The sequence below is a fragment of the Chaetodon auriga genome, chromosome 15 (assembly GCF_051107435.1).
Source record: "Chaetodon auriga isolate fChaAug3 chromosome 15, fChaAug3.hap1, whole genome shotgun sequence".
In the NCBI taxonomy this organism is placed as follows: Eukaryota; Metazoa; Chordata; class Actinopteri; order Chaetodontiformes; family Chaetodontidae; genus Chaetodon; species Chaetodon auriga.
In genome coordinates, this window is record NC_135088.1 from 19,524,235 (window position 1) to 19,537,850 (window position 13,616).

General features: G+C 46.1%; 1 protein-coding gene across 1 annotated transcript in view; it reads right to left on the minus strand.

Annotated features, from left to right (window-relative positions):
- med13a (mediator complex subunit 13a) overlaps window positions 1-13,616 on the minus strand; it is a 68,018-nt gene that overhangs the window by 5,673 nt on the left and 48,729 nt on the right. The window contains exons 11-23 of the mRNA XM_076750196.1: window positions 11,516-11,546; window positions 11,036-11,157; window positions 10,680-10,770; window positions 9,150-9,361; window positions 8,325-8,521; window positions 5,102-6,024; window positions 4,753-4,920; window positions 3,978-4,201; window positions 3,549-3,738; window positions 2,839-3,256; window positions 2,162-2,393; window positions 1,641-1,832; window positions 583-806 (exon numbers count right to left, since the gene is read on the minus strand). Of these exons, the coding sequence (XP_076606311.1) occupies window positions 583-806; window positions 1,641-1,832; window positions 2,162-2,393; window positions 2,839-3,256; window positions 3,549-3,738; window positions 3,978-4,201; window positions 4,753-4,920; window positions 5,102-6,024; window positions 8,325-8,521; window positions 9,150-9,361; window positions 10,680-10,770; window positions 11,036-11,157; window positions 11,516-11,546 (3,224 nt within the window). The remainder of the gene's footprint in view (window positions 1-582; window positions 807-1,640; window positions 1,833-2,161; window positions 2,394-2,838; window positions 3,257-3,548; window positions 3,739-3,977; window positions 4,202-4,752; window positions 4,921-5,101; window positions 6,025-8,324; window positions 8,522-9,149; window positions 9,362-10,679; window positions 10,771-11,035; window positions 11,158-11,515; window positions 11,547-13,616) is intronic.

Sequence of the window (13,616 nt, forward strand, 5' to 3'; positions counted from 1 at the left end):
TTATTCATAACAAACATAAAAAGAAGGGTACTGTACATACAGTGTGCCTGGCTGTCAGTCAGTGGAGCTGGTTTAACAGTCCGTGAGCCTTACTCTTGATCTGGTAAAAGTGCTCATGCTTGACTGACAGTCGCGTGCCTTCCCACTCCTGCTTAATATATACTTAAGTGAAAAGCCAACATGATGTAATTGAAGGGAAAAAAAAGGAAAAATCACAGCTTTGATATCAGGCAGACACATTTAAAGCATTAGTGGCTGCTTTCACACACCTTTTGTAAGGTTCCATACATTTGTTGTACAGCTGTGACTGAATGTGGGATATTCACAAAGAAAAAGGAACCAGTCAAGAATGTGGAGGATGATAGCAAGTCACGATGTGACTGCCATGGTGTTCAGACACATGCGATGGACCAGATTGTTAAAATGCCTTTGATAGTAAATGCACGAAAAACAAAACATTGCATGGCAGCTAATACATTATTTTTCTTAGTTGTGTCACACCTGTTAAGGTGGTGTTAAGTGTGATAATAAAGACTGTAAAGCCAGTAAGTTTTAATATTGTGCAGATGTTGGTCGTCCTACCTGTTGGGCACATCTATGTTGATGATACACGTCTCCAGGAGTTCCCCATACAGGTCAGTGCAAGTAGCCAGGAGCCAGCGTTGGTCATGGGACAGACAGTATCCCACAAACAGCACGTTGTATTTTTGTGATGCCTCCCCAAATGTCTCTCCAAGCTCTGTCTGCTTGTCCTTCACTGGTGCTAGAACGAATGGAGGTGTGTAGAGACGTAGACACTCCGGCCTCTGCAGATTGGGAAGGGGAGATGTGAGGATAAAGGATTTAGGGTACATGTTCAGCCCTTCTACACAAATGGATAAAAACTGGACCGACTCCAGATAAGTAAATGTCATGCATGCATGACTGGCTGCTGGACTAGCAGTGACAGGAAATCCTTTGTTTCAATCATTTCGGCTGAGTTCATTCATTCATTCTTGGTATCTTTACACGATAAACTGTCGCATATGCCAGTCTCACTGTCCGATCCACATCCCAGTTCTCCCAGCATGGCAGCTCAAGGGTTGTGTTAAAGGGAAAAGGTAGCAGTGGCTGCAAGGAAATAAACCGAATTAGGTCCTGATCTAAAGCGCCCCTTTGTCTAAACCTGGAGTCGAGATCCCATTATGGAGGTCTCAGGGAGCTAGCCAAGCAGATAATGGAAAGAAAACTGGAGTAGCAGAGGGTTACAAGTTCTCTTGGTTCTGTTCCAGCAGAAAAAAACTACAAGGATGGTTAGCACTAAGAACTCTATATCTCATTGCCTTCTTTCTTTTCAGTGGCAGACTGAACACAGCCGGGGCAAAAGGCTGTGTCATATCAGGTCAGGTTCATGCCTGGCGGGAGCACTCGAAGCAACTGAAATGCTGCTGCTCAGGCCACGGTGTCAGCCTCTGTCTGCTTGCCTATCGATCAGAGGACAACACTAGCATGTTGATGCTAACGCACACAGCCGACGGGGTACTGCTACCGATCAGCTAAAGAGGTGAACTGCAACTGCACACTAGCACAACAGCTTTCTCTGCTTTATAGATGGATTATGTCAAAGCAACTGCTACAACTTGGCCATGTACTGCATGTACCTCTGGGCTCTTCAGCGCGGTGTCAATGGCCAAGCCCGGGCCAAAGCCCGTCAGTGACTTGACATTGGTGGAGGTGGGCAGCGGCCGTCTGCACTGAGCGAAGACAGAGAAGGCAAGAGACTTGAGGTGCTGGGCGTAGATATGACGGTCTTCGCCTCGTACTGGCTGAAGCAGGTACTGGCAGGGGACAATCTGAGGTGAAAAGACATAGGTGTGTTGTTAGACACAGACGACCTAAGTGTAAGAATCTCTCTGTATGACTTAATTTGCATTAAACATAAGAAGTTAAAGAGTTTCGATTCTTCTGGTCACTCAGTAATCATGAACAATTTACTGCTTCTGATGGCGATGACTATGTTAGTCATGATGCTCTTGAGTGTAATCTGTTAAACACTCAGGAGTAACTGACACACTGACATTGAATACACAACTAATGCATTCACTTCTGCAGTTACCTTCACGATAATCAAACACAGTATGGTCAACAATAAAAATGTAGTTCGACTGGGAACTTTATTTACCTGTACAGATATAGAATTGCGGATGTGTGGGGGCAGGAACTGAAGCATCTCAAGGTAGCAGCGTAGCAAACCCAGCGTCCACACACTGGAGTGGGCTGGCACAGGCCCCGGGCCACCATCGGCCTCCTCATAGCTGAAGGGGTCCACAATGTAAACAACAATGGCAGGTGGATAGGTGATGGCGTGGGACTCCCCGTCTGTGGGCACACCTACCTTCTCTCGTTCCAAAGTGCTGGGGAAAGCACCAGAGGAGCACACACACACAGTATTACCAAACTGATCTTGTCTGAATGGCTGAGTCACACATTCAAGACTACTGAAAAATCCACTTAAATGCCACTTAAACACAAAACTGTGTTTAAGTGGCAATGATCAAAAATATGCTGATATCATATATCAAATTGGTTCGTAAGTGTTGCTTAGCAACTTCATGGCTCGGACACATGTTTTGCTTTGCAGAAGACAAAAGGGTGCTTTACTATTGAATTATTATATTATGATTGTTTTCTTTAATAGAAGTAATTACCTACTCACTTAAGCTCTTGACAGTGACTTTACAACATTAAAATACTTAACATACAGTAGATCCACACTTGTTGTGACTTGCTCTCACCTATGTACAAAAACTGATCAAAAACAATCTGCTTTTGTTTTGTAGCTGTTGTATAGGCTTGTACCTTTCAGGAGGCTCTGTGGGCCCCTGGGCCTGGCTGCTGGAGTTGTCCCCTGAGGTGCCAGTATTCTGGGTACCAGCCTGCTGTCCCAGCTGTCCACTCTGGGGGGCACCTCCCTGGCCCTGGCTCCCCATACTCCCAAAGGGGGGAAAAGAGCTGGGCTTGGCAGACAGCATCCCGCTGCCAGTCTGGCCTGAGGATGTCACCAGGCTGTTGGATGACGCAGAGCCATTTGTGGAGCCGCCGTTGGTGCCGCTGTTGTTGGGAACAGAGGAGCCTGTAGCATTCACTGAGCCCTGCTGGCCCACTGAGCTGGAGGTGGAGCTAGACAGTTGTGCGGATGATGACTGGCTGGACGAAGGCAGGGGACTGGGCTGCGTGAGGAGGGAACTGTCCAATGGCTGTGATGCGAGGTATGGAGCTAAAGGGGAGAGAACACCGTTGGACTTTTATTAATAACATCAAACACTGAGAAAATAAAAAGGCTCTCCGTTTATTCCATTTCAACTTCACCTACTCCTACACTGATTTCAAACTCTCTTCAAGCAGTCAAGGCTCTCTAGCAAGCCTTTTTAATAACTAAAGCAAGTGGTGTCGAAGGTGGAAATTCAGCAACAAAGACCTGACTGCGCAATGAACAGCAGATGAACCAGGGGCCATGAAGTATCAAAAACGCAGCAGCAGTTACCGGGCAGGCTGCAAATGATACGTACCGAGGTTGTGGCGGCACACTTGTGCATAGAGTTTGAGCTTAGTGAAGGCGTCGCTGTTGCTGCTGGCAGCCTTAAGGAACCATTCGCTGACGGGTTGATCCACAAGGTTCTTGGCTCCATTGCCACCGACGAGCACTATGCCATCGGGGTAGCCTTTGGAAATGGGCCGGTGTTGGCCAAGTCGACATGACTGTAGAAAAACACAAAGCGGCAAAGACCCTGAGTGTGTGAACTGGTACATACAAGTCATTTCATGTGAGTTAACAAATGCAGACTTGAATGTATTTCTAGAGCTTTTTCGATTGGTCAGGTCAATAACAAAACATTCAGGAATAATAGAATTATTCTGTTTGCATAATTAACTGCCAAAGTGTTACATTTGGATGGCGCTAACAGTGAAGTGTTTGCACCCTTCTTCAGAGTCTCTACCTCGTAGACAGCAGTGAGATCTCGGAAGAAGCTCTTGGCACCGCTGAGCAGGGCCTCGTTGTCAGGACAAACCACCAGGTACCCAATGTCCCGCTGGGAGCCAAAGGGATCCAGCAGCAGTTTCTCCCAGTAGGGCAGACCAAACGGAGACAGCACCACAAAGTCGTACTCATAACCCACCAGGAAGGTGGGGATGGGCAGGGGCTCCGGGGACTCGTCTGTGCCTGTGAGAGTGAAGTGGAAGGAGTAGGAGAAGGAGGGGACAACCATGGAGGGTGGAGGCGTAGAGAAACACAAGGAAAGAAAGACCATTGAGTGTTGTTAACAGGTAAGCTGTCAGCTAGCCTCCCTCCTCCTCCTTCAGCCCTCCACTGTGCATCAGAATGTGAGGTCACCGAACGATCTGACAGCTCCTCCCAACAGAGCTGACATCTGGACCACAGCAGAGGGACCACACTGCTTATTGATCTGACAACAGCCAGAGTTTTTCTACCCCGAGACACACACATCCCAAATGTCACGCACACACAAACACCAAATGTTGTTATCGCCCTCACAGTCATGGATTTGACCGGGAATCATTTTAAATGCCTTTACTTGCAGGGAGTTTCTCCAGGAGTCTTATTCCCGGCAGGGTACTCTGACACCTCCGTCATATATGTGGTGGAAAACATTGATTTATTGATATCTGAATTTAATACAACTGGATGGGAGCAAAGCATCGTCAGACCTGTGCAGAAGGTGGATAAACTTCCCCAGCTTGTTCCCAGCTTACCGTAAGAGCCCCGTCCAGCCATCTTGTGGAACTGCTGCCAGGTGAGGGGACCCTGAACGCCCCATGACCTAACCGTCCTCTTCTTCTGGATTGCGTCCTGGAGTACGGGCTGCAGGGACATCAGCACCCGCAAAACGTCCTGAGAGCACAGCGCACTAACGTCCACTGCTGTACAACAAAGGAGTAAAAGGGAAGCAAAAGATGAATGGCACCATAAGAAATTCAACATAAAAAAACCACGATCTACTTTGATATTGTTCATCTGACAATAGAAAATTGGCAAAAAAAAAAACCAACAACAAAAAACGTGATGTCCATGCATGAAAATCCAGAATGGCATATTTCTCACCGTTTTGTTTGGCCCAGTGGTGCAGGCAGGTGCTCTTGACCAGCGCCTCGTCCACCTTGCCACCTGACATGTTGTCCATGAACTGCCTGCCATGCTCCAGGGCCATGTAGCAGTCGCTGTGGTAGTCCCTCTCCTCTACCCTCACACAGGGCGGTACAGGAGCCCCAGTTGGCCCCCGTGTCACTATGTCATGCTCCAGGGTTGAAATGGGTGAGAAAGGGTTGGTGCACTGGTCCTGCAGGAGGAGAATCAGCTCGTCTGGGACACGGTCACCCCTCCCAACTCCAGTTCTCTCCAGCGAGGAGAGCCGCAGCTCCTCAAAGCGCTTTTCTGCCTCTCGGCTGACGTCCGAGCCACGGCCGATGATATCCAGCTCGTCCTCCAGGAAGAGGCCCGAGCCGTTGCCGTAGCGCCGGTTGACCACGGCACTGAAGCCGCAGCTGCAGGGTTCCTGGGCCTCACCAATGGGGTCGCTCAGGTAAACGCCCACATCAGCTCCTTTTATGTTCATGTTACATACGCAGATGCAGCAGCTGTCAAAGTTGCAGTCCTTGAAGAGGTTCATGACTGATTCGGAGAGGATGAGGGTGACGTAGAGGCTGTGGGCCTCAGGGATGGAGGGTACGGTGGCCGGCTCTACAGAGTTGAGTGGTCGGCAGGTGGAGGGGGTGGACGCTGGCGAGTACAAGTCGGAGTTCTCATACTTAAGCGAGCCCTGGACGCTGGAGGGGCCTCGAGGTGTGCGTGGGGTTCGCGGCGTACGTGGGGTGGGTGCAGAGAAACGCGGGGTGGCGGGTGAAGGCAGGATGCCGGCGCCGCTGTTACTTGGTGGAGCACTGTTTGACATGAAGGGCGTGTGGGTCTGAGGGGTGTAGGTCTGGCTGTAATCCTGGTCCATGGTGCTGCCCACACTGGGGATGTTACTGAGGGCACAAAGACAAATATAAAGGGAGTCACTAGAGTATATCTGACGGTGGAAACAGGGTCGTTAAGAGGATTCCTGTGATCCCCAACAAAGCCATGTGAACAATTAGAAGGGATCCTATTTGACAATGAATAAAAATAACTATTCTAATCACAGCTTTCAATGTCAGCGTTGGTAATTTCTCATGTTCTTCACATAAAAAAGGAAAGTTTCCACTTTGGTCATGATTTACTGTTCATCTAATTGAGGCATGAAAATATGGAAGACACCCTGCACTAGTACACAGAACATACTTGTTTTCCCACGTCGTAGCAACGTTCGGTGCATTGCTTCAAATAACAATGTGCTGTTATCCAACTGTCTCACTGCATTTGTGAAGACAGTGCAAGTAATAAGGCAGTAGGGCACGACCACATTCACAACAAAGGGAGTGCAGAGTGGGTTTAAACTGCACACATGTTTACACATGAGAAAACAAGAATGCAAGGGGGGAGAGAGAGAGAGAGAAACGGGTAGCAAAAAGAAGCAGCAGGAGTGAGAGAGACATTCAATAAACATTTCAATGAACGTCCCTCTGAGGTAAGGTTTATTTTTGGGCTGGCAAGCAACAGTGAGGGAAGCTTGGAGGGAGACAGTGGATGAGAGAGCAGGAGAGAGAGAGAGAGAGAGACGGAGTGAGGGTGAGCACATCATGTCCCGAGCTGTATGTGGGGAACAACTCCTGGCACAGACCCATTAGAAGGAAGTCCCAGCACAACTCTGTCTCTCCTGCAGCCAAGGCACGTTCAAGATGGGATGCAGACGCAAAGGCAGCACTAACACAACATTATAAGATCTTCAGCCATGACGCTTTGGACATTGGCCAAGCTTAGTAAAGTGCAGACGCCGCTCACTCCCTCCACAGTCTACCTTAACCAGGCTTAGCACTCCAATTACACACTTAATGAAGAAAAGGAAATAATGAGTGCTACTCATATTAAAGGTATTTAAAATGTGACCACCTTTGTTGCTTGTTCTGCTCTACATTTCCTGTCATGCTCCAGTGTACACTTAAAAAAAAACTAATAATCATCAGGAAGAGGATAGCCCCACAGTTGCAATTAGCTCTGCTGCAAAAAGAATTAATTCCTTAAAAGTCAGACATTTCCCACTCAGCCTGAACCTGCTGGATAAACCGTATGCTGACAGTTCACTTTCAGTTAGAAGCAACATGCCCCTCTTTTCTTACAAGCCAAAACATTTTCCAATCACAACCACACCTGAGGAAATGTTCTGCCATTTGCTCCAGGCCAGTGTATTAGTTTGCAGGGTTTGTGTTATTTGTTTAAAACTGAATGTTTTGTGGTGCATTTTATGTAATACAATACAGCCAAGCACACAAAGTAAGGCTGACACTGTTAAAAGCTGAAATAAGAAGTGCATTGTGGTGAAAGTTTCTGTTCAGAGGAGCAAGATTAGATACAGATCAGTGAACCCCATTAGTTTGGTGAGACTGCCAGATTTCATGTTCCCGGGTCAATGCAAGTGTAATAAATTTAAGCCCATACAAATATAATAAAGGTCGACTGCCCTGATTACAGAGAAGCACAAAATCAATAGAACAAAACAACGTTTTTTCTGACTTTTCTGATAAGAGATCCCCTGTGTGTGTGTGGAAAGTAGGTGTAACTGTGTGTAGTTCAGAGGAACAGTGACAGATATACTAGAGACTTCAAGCTGCTATGGAGCAGCGAGGTGGCATGGAGCCGCTGTGGGGGCCCATCTCACCACTCCAGTGATAATCCTCATCTTCCACCAAGAAGGCATTTTACACTCATTTCCCTGCTCCGCCTGAGGCAGCCATGCATGGGAAATTGAGCAGCCTGCTATGGGGGTGTCCGGGGACAGACCAGAGGGTGTAAGGACAGAGAGGGAGCGCAGTATGAATATATGCTTCCTTGCACACATAACACAAATGCAATAAGCCCAGCCTTGGCATTTCTTCAGTAAGTCTAGATCAGAATGCCTCAGTAAACGTCTGCCCAGCTCATCATGACAAATTACAACAAATCTTTGAAACAAGCTAAATAAGAACTATACAGATATAAGGCTTGTAGAAGAGTGTCAGCAAGGCTGGCACTGACACCACTGAAATCACTTCATGCGCTTCAGTGGATCATTTTACTTGTTGCATGGTGCTGCCTACCCACAGTATCATATAAAAGATCTCAGCTGTGTGATAACAGCAACACCTGAGGACTTCTCTGAAGAGGACACCCACTATTTAAGACATCAGTGAAAAGCACCACAGCGGCATACCTGTCCTTGTTAAGGAAGGTCATGACAGGCACGGGGTTGAGCATCTCTCTGCCCATGGTCCAGCTCGGTCGGTAGATGCAATCCTCTGGTATTTTGATAGGTGGGAGGAACTGGCTGGGCAATGTCTTCAGAGGAGCAAACATGGAGCAGCCTACAAACGCCTGGCACAGCTCTGGCCTGTACACAAATGAATAGTCCTACAAGACAGACAGGAAATATGGTCAGGGCACAGAGAAACATGCTGAACTCAGACATATGAATAGCATGTTGAAAACAGGAAATCAAGGCATTGATGCAGCAGAAAAAGAAAGACAATTCATGCAGTGACATCATTTACTCATCAGGATATTTCACAGTGCTGCTGTGTCCCCATGGATGTATGAACAATTGTCACTAGATCACTTTGACAATGAGGGAAACTTAGAAAAAGTAGTTCTGAGTTATAAGGAGTATCTTTTCTCTGAGATTTCTAACTGGATCTATGTATGTTAATTCATGATGGACGTCAGCGATAATGATGAAGTGAAAGTCACACTGAATCTAAAAATGTGTTTCACACTTACAGCTGCAGAAAAGCAGTAAAGCATAAAGTAAACATTGTCTAGAACTCATATTATCTTCAGGACACTTGTTGCAGCACTGCAGTGACCATATGGCCACCCAGCTGCCTCGAAATGAGCATGGCAAAGAACATATATCCACCGACGATCATTCACTTTGACTTGTGGCATCTACTGGTTCTGGCAGTAAATTCGCCCTATTGGTTCAGTCAGTTGTAACTGACGCTGCAATAATGCGTGACAGATTTACTGAGTCTAGACCCACCTTGATCTCAGATGGCTTAGGGCTGCAGAAACTCTCCTCCACCTCAATCTTGAAGTGGCCTCCCAGAGATGAGGTGCCGTCCAGCGTGGTCATGCCTGGGTTGGCCTCCATGCTGCCGTAGTCCTTGCTGCACATGTTCATGGGCGAGTAGCCCATGATGTGCTGCTCTAAGGAGGGAGGTGTGGGAAACATCTGATGCAGGTCCGCTGAGCCTGGTGGGAGAGAGAAAAGAAGGTATTTCAAAAGCTTATTCCAACTCATCATACAGCTTTATGTGCTGATAAGAGATACTTCTTAATTGCTCCATACACAGCACCTAGAGAAACAAACCATCTCTTAAGATAACGAATCATGTGGACGACTTTAATATAAGATTTCAAGCTGTTGGAACTCTTGCTTCTGTCAAGATGCTTGCTGTTGTACGTTGTCTTGTTCTACAACCAAATATGATGAGCATCTGTCTTTACAGGCAGCTACCATGTAAATACAAAACAGATGAATACTTATTAGATATGCTTGTCTAATAGACATCTCGCCCACGGCTGATGAAATGTTTACATCATATGTCCCAGTCACCTTGGCATGTTGGCTCACATTTTTTTTCTACTTATATTAGTGAGAATATTTACAGCATCCAGCAGAGCTGTTTATGCAAAGTTTAAAGGTTGGGTAATAGCAGGAGCGCCTTCTCTTCATACTGCTTTCATTTCCATAAGTGTATTCTACTCCACTAGAATGACAGGTTTCCTGGTAAAGACATGCATATCTCTATTCGAAGACAGGCAAAGACTATGTGGGGAATACACAAGACCTGAAACTCTCAAAACATTTTTGTAATAGCCAAACACTTCAGGTAGAGACAAACAACACAACACAAAGAGAACAGGCACAAACTAGGAATGCACACTATCTCTTTATAAAGCTAAAGGGTGATCTGAGACCAGTTACCTTCATAGCAAAATACAGTGTCCTTAAATTCTCTTTAGTGTCCCTGAACTCAAAAGCTATGAATAAATAACGAAATGGAACAATAGAGAAAATAGTTGTGTTCAAGTCAACAAATTAGGTGTAACTTTAAGGTAAGACTCTGGTGTGAGCAGGATAGTAACAAAGGAGACAACAAGACAGCAGCAGGTTGACTCCAGCTGTCAGCTGCGACCTAAACACTGATGCACCATCAAGTTAACCACAGCTACATTCTCCGCCACTAGGTGGCCAAGCCAAGGGTGAGCATCAATGATGCTTGAGTTGTAAAAGCCTTGATTTTAATTAGCGGATTTAAAGGATATGCTGCCATTTCTCTTAGCTGAAAATGTGAGTAGGGGGAATACCACGTTTAAAACTGAAGTGACTTCTGGCAAAATCTCAGTGAACCATTCTTAATGTTCAAGGGACTCGCGGGGATGACGAATCTGATTCTAGATTAGCACTTGAGGTAAATCAAGCCTTGTAGTTGAAGGAGACGCGACACATCGCCGTTAAGGGAGAGGAGGGACAGACATCAGTAGGGGTAGATGCAGAGATACATACTAATGCAGGATACAGGGTCCAAAGTGGATGGCTTTGGTTCCTTGCCGCCAAATTTCTCGTCCGTTCCATTCACCGGCCGCCTGGAACCAGGCTGTGGACACACACACAGGCACGCACACACAAAAAAAGAAGTATTTCAGCACCTGATCATGTCGGTAACTCAAGGTGTCAGTTAATAATACTGCTGCTAATTCATTCCTGTTATATTTCTGGGGCCTGCAAGTCAGTATCATACATGACATCTTAGAGTAACTGCAGTGGGTGGTGATAAGTGTCACCTGATGATGAAACACACACACACACACACACACACACACACACACACACACACACACACACAAATACTCTATACTAACCGCCAGATCATCCTCGTCTGAGTTGAAGAGGTTGTCCAGGTCATTGATGGACACCACCAGGTCTGTCTCGTGGATCAGGCTGGTGGAAGCCATGCGGTTGTGAGCAGCCGCCCGCTGAGCATCTGCACAAACATACTTCCTGTTAATGCTAAAATATCCACCTGCAGATTAGTGTTTGAGAACTCCTTATTCCAACTATGGCTGTTCATGCTAACTGACTACCCAGACTGGCTTCAATTTATTCTCCATTCAATCAATTCAGGAGGAAGATTTTCTCCTAAAGTCAATTATGGAAATGCTTGCAGCATGACAAATCTGTTATATGAGATTTAAATAAAAGCTACTAAGAATGAGCGTTCCTTATTTTTGTGAATGAATGTAATATCTATTAATATGTTGGGAAGACTGAACTGAAAGTGCAACAGACAAGTTTCAATGTATACTGCCTCCCCAGATCTGGGAAATAAAGAGGCTCCTTACCATCTGATGGACCTGCTCCTCCATCTTCACCCTGTGAGGAAAAACAAAGATGGGAAGGTGAGAAGGACATATATCCATACAACCAGACGGACCCATCAAACAGTGAATATCTGATTAAACAGAGCTCAGAATGTACAGTCCAGACAGACAAATTGTTTAGAATAACATGACACCAATCCCATGCCGATGAAGCCTGTTCTTGTATTTAATGAGGCCTGTAGCTGAGCAGAGCGTGCTTCATTACTGTGTTAACGTGTGAGTGTTTGAAATCCTTTGAGTCCATAACTGTGATTAAGACCGATACAAATAAATTTCACTGGACCAGAGTTGGGATACACTGCAAAGCAGAATACAGAAATACACACAAAAAAAATAACATGTCATGAAGCAGACAGATTGATTTACAAAGGAGGGTCCTATCTCCAATCGAGGCACAAATAATAACAACAATAATAGTAATGAAAGAGGAGAAAACTGGACAGGAACAGAGGAAGAGAGAAAAGGGACTGCTTCTCTCTGCTGTGGCAAATGAGATTTCCAGTGTGGATCACAGTGAAATCATGATCCAAGGAATGGCCTCTTAGGCTCCCACCCAGACATCAATATGTGGGAGGGCTGGCCTTCTGTATGTGTGTGTGTGCGCTCTCATGACGGCTTGCATGTACAGTGTGTGCTGAGCAGTTCTAGCTGGGGAACAGGAAAGTTATGTCCTGGCCATTGATTTCATTACGCTCCAGGGCTTTTCTCTGAGTAACGCAGGCTTTAATCTGTCTCCATTTAAGGACCAATCCACAGCAGTGCACAACATCCGCACCAAGGCCACAATCTATAGGCGCTAATGATGCCTTGACCCCGTATCAATAAGCTGGCCTTGGGTGCGACAGTGTGTACATGCTGAGTGTTTACATATTGCAAAATACTGTTCAGCTCCTGCATGCATGAAAAGCATCCCATCACCTTCTTTCCTCCATCTCTCTTAATTCAGGAAGCTCTGACACAGGTGTACCACTTTAGTGTAATGGTTATACTGCATATACGACATTTTCTGGGTGCTGTTTGAATAGAGGTGCAGGACTTGCGTGTATATTACAGTGAAAAACAAGCACACAGTGAGTAAAAAAGTGTAACAGGAGCCAAAAAACACCAAGAAACTGCTTGGTTTACAGGGCTAATAGTCTAAACGAGGAATAAGGATGATATTGAAACAGCATGTCGAGCTCCAAACCCACAAACAAAAAGGGGGAAAGAGTCTGGAGTAATTACTGGATTTCCAAATTTTTATCTTGATATAATGAATTCATCTATCACGAGGAAGTTCACTCTGCTCCAGGTTTCCAATCCACATCAGCAGAGTGGGAAGTGAAGTATCCAGCAGCTGCAATAAATGAACAAGACGCTCAAGGAAAAAGGCCCAAAAACTATTATCTATCTAAAATAAAAACTGGGGAGAGGCACCCACACGCATGTGGTGGGTATACACACACCACATCAAGCAGACAGTGGAAGGGCTCCATTGCACAGACTGCTCTTCAGGGACTCTCCACTCCACTGAGAGCTGCCTTCACCCTTACATTCCAGCACAGACCGGGGGGACAGAAGAGAAGGAAAATATTTGAGTGCGCTTTTTAAGCTTAATGGTTCAGTGAGCCAGGTTTGTTGCTGTGGTTAGACTCCAGGCTCAGTGAAGCCTGATGCACACATGCAGCGAAGGAATGAACACACACACACACACACACACACACACACACACACACACACACACACACACACACACACACACACACACACACAGAATCTCCCTTTCAATGCTGTGGGCGATCCACAGCTAACAGGTGGCCCTTGTCTGGAGCTGGAGCCAACAACCCCAGTGGCAGAGGACTATGGTGCAAAGGGGAAGGAGGTAGAGGGCAGATCAAATAGGAAAAACATATCAACTTAAAGGTAATTGGACAGGCTAACTATTTGGTGTTCCCCTGGATTCAACGAACAACAGGGATTCAGGAATAGCTTCCTGTTCAGAGAGACTTGGGCAGCGAAAGCGAATGTACAATATGTGGAAAGCCGTTGCAATATTTTTAGCACAGTATTGCTGAGGATGCTA